The sequence below is a fragment of the Chaetodon auriga genome, chromosome 24 (assembly GCF_051107435.1).
Source record: "Chaetodon auriga isolate fChaAug3 chromosome 24, fChaAug3.hap1, whole genome shotgun sequence".
Lineage (NCBI taxonomy): Eukaryota > Metazoa > Chordata > Actinopteri > Chaetodontiformes > Chaetodontidae > Chaetodon > Chaetodon auriga.
In genome coordinates, this window is record NC_135097.1 from 11033468 (window position 1) to 11046736 (window position 13269).

At 42.6% G+C, this 13269-nt stretch overlaps 1 protein-coding gene across 5 annotated transcripts in view; it reads right to left on the bottom strand.

The window, feature by feature from the left end:
- col25a1 (collagen type XXV alpha 1 chain) overlaps positions 1 to 13269 on the bottom strand; it is a 141224-nt gene that overhangs the window by 50488 nt on the left and 77467 nt on the right. For all 5 annotated transcript variants that reach the window (XM_076724607.1, XM_076724606.1, XM_076724605.1 and 2 more), the window contains exon 3: positions 9981 to 10029. In XM_076724607.1, the coding sequence (XP_076580722.1) occupies positions 9981 to 10029 (49 nt within the window). The remainder of the gene's footprint in view (positions 1 to 9980; positions 10030 to 13269) is intronic.

The following is a 13269-nucleotide window of genomic DNA, read 5'->3' on the forward strand; positions in this document are numbered from 1 at the left end:
CATAAATAATGTGCCCGTAGCAATGCCTACTGAATAAAACAAGCAGAATTCTGTTTGTTTACCGAGTAAACTCCACAGGACACCCTAAAGTTCACATCACTTTGTCAAACTATTTTCAAAATCAGGAATGAACTTTCTTGCTCAACTCATAATTACTATTATTTATGCAGATCTGCAGAGCTCGTCCTCAGCTGTTGTTAAGCATGGAGCTGATTTTGGTATTAGATTTGTGATTATGCATCTGTTTGACGCAGTCACTGAAATACATAAATGTATTTCGATTGTTATTCACAGGAGAATGTCCTGCTTTCAAAGGGCTGCTGTCAACAAAGCGAAATAGTCCAACCTGCTATCACACACTAAATATCCAGGCAGAGGTCACACCAACGTACAAGCTGAAACTCCTGTCAGCCTGATTTCACACTGTCTCACATAAAAGTCGAGACACTGAATATCCATTCTTCACATTCCTACTCTCCTATAATTTTCTCAAAACATGATGGATGAAAGCTTGACAGTGTTCGCCTGACTGCAGCGCGAGGCGAGGGGCTGGCTTGCATCCATTGCTTTAGCTGTTGTTGACATGAGCAAAGTAATTCTCGCGGGTTTGGCTGCAAGCTGCTGGTACAATCTTGTGAAGCAATCCACCTAATCCAACAAGATGCAAAAAGTCAGGAACAGGGGATGTGCATTGCAACCCCTGCCTGGACTCGGCTGTATTAGTTTTCATCACAGTGACCTGCTAAATGTATCGAGGTCCAGAAAATCAATCCATCAAATGGAGCTCAGAGCCTCGCTGCGGAACCTGGGCCAACGGGGCTGGCAGCAGTTGCTGCAGCCAGAGCTGCTGGCCACATGGATCCAATCATCTCACCCTGGAGCACTGGCATCTCTGAGAGCACAGGCCAACAACTACCGCTTTTACAACCTCTTCTTTACAGGCATACGGTTTTCTCACACAGCTACACAATATTAATAAACATGTGTGTACACAGGAAGTTAAGCAAAGCAATCCTGCAGGCACCGAGTGTTGACAGGGAATGAGTAAGTGAAAGGGGGGCAGGTGAGGAGTGCTGCTCACCACAAAAGTGGGAGGAGGGCCAAAGTAAAGGGTTTGAAAGGACTTACGCACTTCACACAGCAAAGTGATGCATCGTGTTTGCCATGCATTGAAAGTGAAAGAAGTTCTTGGTGTTGCAACAGTCTGGATTAAGTTTAAGCTGATTTAAAGGAAAAATTCAACATTCATTCGCTTTTTTTTCGCTGAGAGTTAGATGAGAAGTTTGATATGGCTATCATGTTTATACGCTAACTACAGCCAGCAGCCTGTTAGCTTATCTTAATCAACAGTAGTAAGAGGAAATGACTAGTCTGGCTCTGTACTAAGGTAGCAAAGCACGCCTAGCAGCACATCTAAAGCACACTAATTAACACGTCCAGCACATAACGGCAATGAGGTGTTTTTAGAAGTCATTCTTTTTGCTCTATGGAAGAAAAAAATTGTAGCATTCATTCTCTCCCAGCATTTCCCATAAATTCTCCATCCAGAAAAGGTGAAATGTCCCATCAGGGTACACAAATATAATCAATTGCACCAGTGCCAGAGTGGAGATAGTGGCAAGGCGACTGCAAAATGTACATTTAGCCATTTGCAGCTGAAAGCATTTGGGCATCACTGGAAGTGACTCAACTCCAGATATGCGCAAACCTGGAAGAGAGCAAAAGACATCCAGTAAAAACATATATCTATACATACACCTCCATTTGTTAGTTCTACAGGAGAACCCTCAATCATATTACCGTCAGCCCTGGGGCAACTTTTTTTTCGAGGCGGGAAACTAATGGAGGACAGGGATGTGAGTAATCAGAGCAGAATGGGCAGGAACAGACGACCACAAGTGGCTGGTGCTCGTCGGGGGAATCTGGACGCAGAGGTTAGGCAGGGATAGGAAAACCACACTGGAAAACTGACTTGGGAATGGCATCTGGTTCCCATATCCACAGTGTATCACAATTAGCCGGCATAAAATGACTTTAATGTGTGTGTATGTGTTTGTGAGGGTGTATGTGTTTGTGAGTGTGCATGTGTTGGATGCTCTGGCGGGAGCAGGGACGCCATGAACAGAGGAAATTGAAAGGGATAGTGCGACTGGGTCGAGGTGAGAGATGGTGTATGTACGGCGTCAAGATGCAAATCGGACATGAGGAAGATTCACAATCTCGGTCAGGGATGGTCTCGTCATTCCCGAGGAAACATTTAAAGAGCTTCAACCCAATTGTGGGCATAGAAAGCCAAACATCCGAGCCAACATTTCTTTCTGCACAATACGTAAGCAAATTTCGGACCCACAAAATTCTTGTCGTGGATATGAGATGTTGAATAAGGTACAATGTTCCAGTTGGAAAAGTATTTCTTTGACTTCTTCTGTTCATTCAATTAGGACCACAGTGTGGCAGGTCTACATTTCTCATCACTTGATGTTATGAGTTGGAGGAAAATTCCTCTCGATCAAAAAGCTGTCAAGCTTTTTTTTTTTTTTTGAACTGTGAGCATCGCATTCATACTGTAATCCTCCTACCACTCTAAGGTAGTGACAGTCAGCGAGTATTCAGTCTGCTCAGCCCTGCCAAAGAGCAGTATTGACTGCTTCAAATCACTGTGAGTAAACCTCGTGGTTGGCCCGGGCACTGCCTCTCGTCAATTGCTGAAAGACAAGTGCTGCTGATGTGCACAGCGTGAGCGCAGCCCTGACATCTAAAAAAGGTCAAACTCTTAATGTTGTCACATCCAGTGGCAGTCGGCCTCCTCAGGCACCAGTGCCCTCATGAGCCCAAATAAACGCTGTCATGTCAGATAGATCCAGCTGCAGCTCTCAGTGCCAAACGCTCTGTGTCTGTGCCTTCTGATGCGCAACACATACAGAGGGCACAGTTTCACATGTACTCTGATGTGAAATGGGCTTTTTCTGTCTCAAACTCAAAATGCAACACAGCAAAAACTGTAAATTAACACAATAACGGGGCAAACAGGAGCCTTCCTCAGCCCTAACTAGACTCTGATGTAAGATAACCTGGCACCTTCTCCACTTCGGTCGGGCAAAAGTGATCAAAGTCCAGCGCGAATATGTTTTATTAACAGCTGCAGAGCTGCGGCGCATGAAAGATGAAGGATGAAGGGTTGAGGGCGCCCAGGCTCCTCTGCTTCACCCCAGCATTGCCTCTAATCCCTGTGATGCGGCTGCATAATTCATACGTTGTGACAGATCATCCTCAACCTGCGTCGCTGGAATCTCAGCTGATGAGGCAGGGAGGTGGAAACAACTTGTCAAATACGGATACGGACACGTTCGGCTTTATTTACCTCATTGCTACATGACTGAACTCTTGCAGGGGCTCATGTGCTGTACTATAACTTGGCCTGGCTTGAGACTCCAGTGTGGTGCAGAGGCATGCTCAGCGGGCTGAAGTGGGTTTGATATTTCCAACATTGTATCATTTTCAAATATTTCCCCTTCCTTTTAACCAGATTTCAAAGCAGGCTAGTTTCTTTCTCTGTCTGTATAATTTTAATTTAGTATGGCATACAGTCTGTGCTACAAAAGTACAGACGGAGGGTGGTGTTAGTGGGTACTCGAGTGCAACCTCAGGGATGGTGTTTTATGCTTGATTGGTGCTAAATGGTGTGCACACACAGTGGTGGGTGCTTGGGGTTTATGTTTTGACACGGACAGCCCTTGAAGAGCTGCAGAAAGATGAGGACAGAAGATAAAAAAAATGAGAAGCGAACACATGAGCTGTCATGTCATGAACTTTACCGGCCTTGATGTAAAGTAAAAAACATTTTCTGGTTTTAGTGGCAACAAGAGGCATAATAGTCCTTTTGTAAATACTGCAGGAGTTGAAAATCACCTCGACCCATATCTGTAACGTGTCTCTCTTAATATTTTTCCAATCTGTCTGGAGGACATGGAAGAGATATCCAACTAAACATGCTTGACAACTGACCCGCTGATCCCGTGCAAAACTGACACAAAAGCCCAAACGGCGGAAAAAGAAAGGAAATGAAAACAAAGCAAATCACTTTTCCATGTCTAAATGCTGATCACGAGCCGTGAATGAGGATCTTTCTTGATGAGTTTTGATTGAGGAGACCTATTCTCTTTCTGCCTCCGCAACCACAGGTCCCAGTCCGTTCATCAGCGACTGAGGAGCGATTAAGTCACAGGGATCTTTTAATGGCTTCAGCAGTGGTTGGTTTGTTTGGCTCTGAGGGCTGTGTACAATTTACACAGTGTTCCCAGAGTTATGGAGGGAGCTGTTGAATATTCATAGCGACGTGTCCCCTGCCATCCCCCGGGTGGGCATACCAAATGAGAAACCACATGAGATCACTTACTACTGTCTCCTTTTTAAGAAACTGGCACGGGATCTTTTTATTTCGGAAACAGATTTGGTGACCAGTGGGTGAGTCATTGTCAGATCATTGCATTTTTTAAAGCCTTGACTGTTTTTAGAAATGCAGTCAGTCATCCAGACTTCACTGTTTTTGGTCTGCACTGTAAATTATAGCGCTTTTTTTTTTGTTGTTTGTTTAGCGCTACTAAAACCTGGTTGCTACAGTAAAACTAGGACCCATACCAAATATTTACAGCACCTTCTGCTACCTACAGTGACTTCATCAGAGAGTGATTTGCAGGCCACAACTGGAACCTTGTCAGGTACTTACTGTTTGTGCACTGGAATTACTACGTCACACCCAAAGGAACAATCCCAAAAGTACAGTCTTCTCATACATTTGCTAGAAAATCCAACATTTCAGGGACACTTCATGGGCTTCAGCCAGCTCTTGAGACATCTCACAGGATGATTTTATTTGTCAGACATAAGGCCTGCTGAGTGAGGCTGAGAAGAGAGACCACCTGCACTTACTTACGTCCCAGAACCCCAGGAGCGAGTGTCTGAGAAGGCGCTGAGGATTAACTTACAACTTTTACAGCTCAGTCGGCACACGCTATTATACCTATTCAGTCACACTTGCCTCTGGACTATAAATAATTTTAACAGAGCACACAAATATGGCACCCGCTTGACCCGGTTATACAGCAAACTGTCACATACCCCCGGTGCTTATGTATGTATGGGTCTGTCTTCATCTTTGGGGAGACTCTGAAGTTTTCCATCTGTTCAGGGGAGTGAATCTGTGATCACCCGGCAGTGTAATGAGGTGAGATAATGTGTTCGGGTACAGGGTGCTGGCAGGGATGGAGGCTGGTAGCAGGGATATTACAAACCAGACTGCCCAAATGACAGGGAAAGGGGTCCAAATTAGGGGAACGCAGGGATGAAGAGATTATTTTAATAATAGAGTCAGACTGTGGGGTACGACTGAGATTTCTGGTAGCAAATTTGTCATAATCAGATGTCTTTTACATCAAATCACAGTTTAATGCTTTCTCATGTGCGTGACAGCTTTTAACATACTCACTGTTCAACGCTTTCATCATACTTAAAGGAATAGTTCAGCATTTTCGGAAATATGCTTCTTAATTTCTTGCACTGTCTGTATACCAAACCAAAACTTTGTTTAGCATAAAGACTGTAAAAAGGGGAAACTGTTAGTTTGGTTGCATCCAAAGGTAATCAAATTCAATTCCCAGCGCCTCCTCAGCTCACTCATTAACACATGATATCTCATTTGTTTGAGTCATACAAAAAACAAAGCCCAGCAAAGTCCAAAGTGCTGTCGAGGTGCCTGATTTTGTTACCTTTGGACAGAGCCAGGTCAGCTTTTTCTCCATGTTTCCTGTGCTTATGCTATGCTAAGCTAAGCAGCTGCTAAGCGGCTGTAGCTTCATGTTAAGCAAACAGACACGAGAGTGGTACCAATCTTTCTCATCTAACTCTCAGCAAGAGAACAAGCTCCCCAAAAGGTTTAATCTGTTAATGTGAACCTGTGGTTTTATGCCAATATTTCCCTTTTATGTAAATTGCCCTTGACGTCAAACAGTGAATAAATATTAGTTGGACTGTATCATGTAGTCATGTTTTACTGACGTTTTACCTTCACGTGGCTATCACAGTTGGAGAAGATGTGAAGCAGGCATACTTACAGGAGGTCCTGAAAAAGAAAGGAAAAAATTACTTGGTTAGTGTGTTTTCAATCAGAGATCAAACAGACTCAGATCATCAGTGTTCCACTAAAACCACATATCCAAATAACTAAGAGGGGAAATTAGACTCTTGCTGAGAATTATTTCTTTGGGAAGGAACATTTCATGAAGATGCAGCTCTTCCAAGATGCATTCAATGGCTATGCAAAACAGACAGACATTCGACATCAGCATAACCCACCTGCATTTCTACCTTTGACATAGAACAATAACATTGAGCAGAAGAGTCCTATCTGTTTTCTAAGCAGTTGGGCCAACAATGACCACCAGGCCTAGCGATTGCATTTTACATTTGTAAGTGGCTCTAATTTCACAACTACAAGGGGGTTGCACGCTTGTTAAAAAAAATCCCCCCACGTTTTTGTGAGGTGACACTCGTCTTTTTGCCAATTACTGCTGCTCAAAGGACTGTGTGCCAATGCAGTTCAGGGCTCCCCACAACCCTGCAAATCATTTTAGGTCTTTAGGTTCTTATTAAAAAGGTACCCAGCTGCTTTAACCCTGAAAAAAAGCATAATTTCTTCTTTACAAGTCCTATGTCCTTGAACTGTTCTTCTTCATGACCAGGGAAAAGTGCAAATCGCTCCAGCAGCTGGAGCATTTAAGGAGCCGTGTGTTTGAGGCTCGCTGGGCTGCACTTCTGTAGCGTTGTTTTATGGATCGTTGAGTTACAGTAGACCACTTAGCTTTTAATAAACCTGCTCCGCTGTGTGCTTTTTGACATGTCCCACTGTGTTGAACCGTTCAGCACCAAATTTTCAACTAGCAATTATGGAAAAATCAAAGAAATTCTGTGATAAAAACATGCAATGTGGTACACAGCACACCTCAAAGGTATAAGCTTTCAAATTCTTACATTTAATGGCCTTAGTTAGACTAAAAACATTATTTACTGCAATATAATCCATGTAAAATTAAATAGTCTGTGACACAATGTTGGATAATCCACCCTCAAAGCTCCAGTTTCTTTCAGTCACTCAGGCTGAGTTACACTTTCTGTTCCATGCTGGCACCTCGAGTCATTTCCTCCACTGTTTGTCACCATCCTGCTTTTCCTAACCAGAGTCACCAGAGATTGTAAAGGTTATGTGATTGCTCACATGATGATGGAAGTTGTTATTATGCTCTACAGTGACAGAGAGCTTGCAGAGAGGCTGCAATGGTGCTTTCAAAGTCATGTCTCTCAAGAAGAGTCAGGTATTTGTTGCAGAGAAAGAGCTACTTTTCTTCATACTTGACACTGATGCACCACTGGAAGGTTAAATTACTCAACCGGCATAATTTAAGCATCAATTCCTGCTTTTGTGAACGCAGGTTCACGAGTAAAAAGTACTGATTATTCACATAAGGAAAACACAGGAGGAAACTTCGAACACTTTCCAGCACTGACCACCTGCTAGAGCAGTTTCAGAGTGTGGCTTTCACTGCTACAAAACCTTTTTCATCCTAAACTGTCATGCCACACTTTCCCTTTCCATATGTTACCGGTAAACAAACAAGAGGTCCTAATGAAGGATCCCATTCATTTTTAACGCACAGGTAAATATCACCATGTCTTTTTCCTATTTGTTCTCTCTGTCAGTTGCAGCCAAGTCTGGGCAAAAGCTTCCCCAAGCCTTTGCAGATGAGTAAACTGCAAAACACCTCAGCATGAATTTGTGGGAAACTTGCTGTGGCTTAGTTACTTTTGGTTAAAGCGAATCATGAATTAAATATGCTTCCCTTCAACATCCACCAGTGTTGAGAACTTAAAAGAGGGAAATTGGATTTGCAGAAGGCTTACAGTGCAGAATGCAGCGCGTCTGTGCTCGTCAAGGGCTGCATTTTTCAGTCGTATAAATAATGTCTCCCAGACATTTTTTTTCACTTTTTCTCCTGTGGAACGGGTACATAGAGTTTGACACTGGGCTCCAATGACACAGCTATGGTGCCATCAAATTTATTTGTTTTGAATGCTTCGCACAGAATATAGTTTCCACTTGTTTATGCTCGCTGTTATATCTAAACAGTAAATGTAGCAGAAATAACTGAGCTATAATTGCATGCTAATATGCAGAATCACTTTTAAAGCATTTAAAGTGCCAAAATGTTAAATGACTTTCTCCACATAAGGACCTCTAAAGCACTGTTTTTGTAGAGCCATTTAAATGACATGAATGCTTTTGTGGAAGCTCCTCAATAACCAGTAAACATTTAGATATAAGGCTGGTGTGAACACTGCTTCGCTTCATTGTTCACAAAGAGCATAAAACAGACTCCCTGGCAGGTGAGGCAGCATGTTAGATACACAAACTTGAGCCAAATCTGTCTGATTTGACATCAGCCAAGTTTAGTACTGGACTCTTGTACAGAATAGTATGGCCTGTCATCCCAATTTTTCCCAATTGTCTGCCCTGAACACACCACTGTGCCACTCCAGTCCAGACATTGTGAGTGGGTATGATTGCTTGGTTGTTTCCAATTGATTTGTCAAGAGGAAGCCACCACATTTGCTCTGGCTGAGCAGAAAGAGAAAAAAAAACCCTGTCTTTTCACAATGGTGCCATTTTAAATACGCTGGCACGGTGGATGTTTATTGGAAAGTTAAACACTGCATAAACAAAGGCTGGCGGTGTTTCAGATCTGCAGCAAACCAGAACATTGAACTGTTGTCTCTTTGATTTCTCTCTTTTTTTTTTCCATCTTCCTTGGCTTTCACGTCATCCACTGGACGAGTGCAGTGTTCTGTAAATTAGAAAAAAGAAAAGGCAGAGAGCCAAACCGCACTGATCCGCGTCTTAAAATGCACAACATGGCCACAACAGGCCTCCAAATGAATATGGCAAAATCCCAAAAAAATGAAGGAAGCAATAGAATCTTTGATACTCAAATAACAGATCTGAAGCGATTAGGTTTGATTCCTGTGACTTTAAAACCTAGTGGCTGGATTTAGTGGTGGTTTTTCTCCCCTCACAGACACACTGTTTGTTTCTCAGGCTGTGAAACCAAACCGCTCCCTTATTACTCTACCTCACTTAAAATTGGGACCTTGCTTTGCCCTGTCTCTTTAATTTCTTCTCAGAAGGGAGGTAGTTTTGTACCAAAGCGTTGGCCGTGCTCTGCTGCTCCCAAACGCAGGCTCGACGGCACACTCCAGAGGCCATTATCACTTTCACAATCAGGTGAGCGGAGTGTGGATGCAGCTTCCTGCCAAGTGCATGTTCTCGCTGTGAATTCAATTTGTGGCGACACGTTCCGTCTGTGGGAGCCTCACCGCACAACATGTCCTTTTCCTAGATACTCCAGGCCTCGGCTTGGCCGGCTTTGTTGAGTCAGCTCAGGAGAGAGTGTGAGGGAGGAGGGAGGGGAGATTGGAGAAACCTGAATGCATTACGACAACTTGTTGCTGATTTTGTGGAAGCCAGGCAAGCGTGGGCTATTACGCTGGAGCTGAACAGAAGTGCATCATGTCTGGGATCAACATAGGAGGGTTAGAGTGTCTCAAAATGTAGACGAGGACGCCATCAGCTTCCACAAGTTTGTGCATCACGGTTACTGTCTTGAACTACTGTCTCCCAGTTTGACTGTGAAAATCTAGTGTTTCTATAGCGACTGAAGCTGAAACAATCCGAGTGAACACTGAAACCACCAGGCCACAAATTACACATCTATAACCTATTTTGGCCTCCAAAGATATACAGTGTACTTTTACATGATTGTAAGTGCAGTATGATTTGCTGATGTCCGTCTGAATTATTCCTTCAACGTTTCTGGATTGAGACGTCAGAGATCTTATGCCACACACACACGCACACACACACACAAATGTACATACCAGGTTCTCCATTGCGGCCTCTTCTTCCTCGCTTTCCCGGAGGTCCTGCAGAATAGAAGAATATAATACATTTTAGTCAGTAATTTGATTGTCTTTTTGTTTGTATAAGTTTCATATTCTTCAAGTACAGTCAAACCACACTGCAGCAGGATGAGGAAGAGCCACCGAAAAATATTGCCTTTGGACTACAAACACTTCAAAATCTCAAGGTTCATTAAGTATTTAGGCTCTATTTATACATAAGCTGAGGTGGAAAAAGGAAACGTACACTGTCTTACCACAAAAGCGCATGTTATGCTGACATCCCTGTTTCTTTTTCCTTTTTTCTGTTTTTTCCTTTCAGCACGGATGCCCTGGTTTTTAATTTGTTTATCTAGACAGCGATTTCCTGTTTGCCATTTTCCTGTCAACACTATCAGTCAGCTAAAGTCTGGAGGAGTAAAACAATTACACGCTTTGTCAGGTTTTACATGTTGAAGACCCGACAGGGTCGTATTGTATGCAGTTCGTTTGGAAATTGGGAGCATCTCCTCCAAAATGACCTCCTCCTCCCACCAATAAACGCAGTCTTTTCCTGACGTTGGTTGGAAATACATTTTCAGGCATTTTGTTTACTCTCTGGCCAAAAACCTATATGCATTCACAATTTAGCCAAAGGGTAAAGCTATGACTTTTAGACAAGCTGGAAATTAAACATTGAGTTCTTATGAGTACACAGCAGTACATGGGAACTCTCCACATTTGAGGATGACTTGAGGAAAACTTGCTCTTTCCACTCGACATTAAAAGGGCTGTCAGGAAAATGATTGGAAGTCAATGGAACCAAGGGGAAAATATCTTGCCAGCCTGGCTCTGAATCACAGAAAAAAATCCAGATCAAATTTCAGGCGGCAACAATACTGCGAAGAGCTATTATGCAAATAACTTTGAAAACTCTTTTGACCCCAAGACCACCAAAAAATGAGCATTTTGTCATCATGTTAGAGGTTCAAGACAATAACAGTACTGTAATGGGGTTTGTAAAAGTTTTTGAATGAACATAGCTGGACATTAATTGCCTTCGTGTCAAATGTTGCTCCAAGTGCTAACTTTGTGACAATGCGCTTTTTAAAAAATACAAGACTTAAAATACAAAACAACCGGACTCATTATACTCTAAACTAGAGCTCTCTGAGAGTGCAGACCTGTGCCTCGGCCAACAGTTTACATTTCCACAATGCAAATCTGCAAGTACAACTACTACATATGTCTGAATATGTTTCCAAAACTATTCAAATTCTTATATTTGGATGTGAGTAAGAGTATAGCTAGTAGCATGATGTGCATTTACATTTCAATAGCTTAACTTTAGCTACAACTGCTTTCTGTATGGAGTCTGAGTAACTATGTGTGTCGGCTACCCCAGAGGATAACTGGTGCCCATGCATGTGGATTGTGATGTGGAGTCATTATGTTTTGACAAATGTTTTGTCACTGCTGAACTTTGAGGTATTGTTCCACTGAATTGGATCCATCCTATACTCTCATGGGTTCTTCTTGGCCCATGCTAAACCCTTCCACCAAGCTTCATGAAAATCAGGCCGGTAGTTTTTCCATAATCCTGCTGAAAAACAAACAGACCTGAAAACCTTGGTGGAGGTAATAACCTGATCTGACCACCAACCTCCAACCCTTCTTTATGGAACAGCAAGTCATCTAATCAGCCTTCCCTTAGTCCTCCTACACTCTGTTGCTTCTGTGAATGCATCCCTCCAGAAGGAAGAGGAATTAAAGTAACAAACTAAAGAGTGAAATAAAAAAGAGCAATGCCTTTTAAACCGTGTTGTGCTGAATTAGGACACTCCAGATGTGTTGCTGATGTGCAAAATGAAGGATTATGTTGCACAGCTCTTTGTATGATGCTTAGTCCTCAATTTGATCCCAATGTTTGGCTCCATTTCAGCCTCCAACTCTGCTCCCTCTGGACATTTTCCAGGATAATGTCAGGCGCTGCCAGTGAAGGGTCCAGGCACAGTTTAAAGTATGTAACCACAGGTGGAGTTTGACTCTCACTTTACTATGGTTCACATCAACCCTGGTTTCTCCATAGATTTGTTTTTTAAGGTTTTAAAAGAAACAGAAGGGGGTTTACTGCACTTGGCAGCCGCTTCATTATTACTCACTTTGAAATGACACTTGACACCTCTGAGAGGAATATTTTACGCTACAAAACGACATCCTCCTGATTTCAGTGGTATATTTTTGACAGCTGCTGAGAAAACACTTCCCACATGGGATCTGGCGATGCAGACAAAATAACCTACATTATTTTCAGATATCATCATAATTCACAATATTCATCTTAATATTTTTCATTCTGATTACAGTATGTAAGGACAGATTCCCACACAGCCCAGCTGTACCAGTAACACTAAAACGAGGTCCAAAGAATGCCAACAAAAATGAGATAACGTTTCAGTTTATGAAACTAAAGTGAAAGAATAACTTAACTAAGTCTGTCAGGAGCAGAGAAAACATGTTTTTTTTAATCAATTAAGACAAAAAGTCAGCGAATGTTGTAAGACCTCTGGTCATAAACGAAATGGAACAGACTCAAACAGGGTGCTGAAGTGCTGAGAGATCTTCAGCCGTCTGTCAGGGCGAAACATCGTTCTTGCTCAAAAACATTGTGTTGGCCTGCATGTTTCTCACAGCATCCCAAGTACGGTCATGGAACAGTGGCTTCAGAAAAAAATGTGGCATGCAGTTTCACGATGAGGGTCAGCAGCAGTGAACAATCTGTTGAAACCTTTTCAACCTTTTCAACAACTCCCGAGTCTGAAAGTGAAATAAATCAAAGTGAACTTGATGTTCATTCAAATGTTTGGTCAGACAAAGTTTTTTGGTCAGACATAACAAAATGGACCCTGTGGTGTTGTGTATTGTGTTTTTACGTTGTGTTATTTGGTGGCTTTTGTATTTTGGAAAGGAAGCAGCAGAAAGCCACTTTATAGTGCTGGGCCAGAGAGAAAAGGCATCAGTACAAGTGCTGTTTGACTTCCTTTTTCTCTGTGAATGGCCATGTTGGTCGGTCAGCCCACCACTGTGGTCCCAATTGAAATATCTCAACAACTATAGGATAGATTGTTATGACACTTTGTACAGACAAATGTGGTCCCCAGAGGATGATTCCAGCTTGGTGATTCCTTGACTTTTCCTCTACCACCACAAGCTTTACAACTATGGTTTTAAGCAAAAATGGATGGGTTCCGATGACACATGGTACAGACATACTGTGGCAACTTT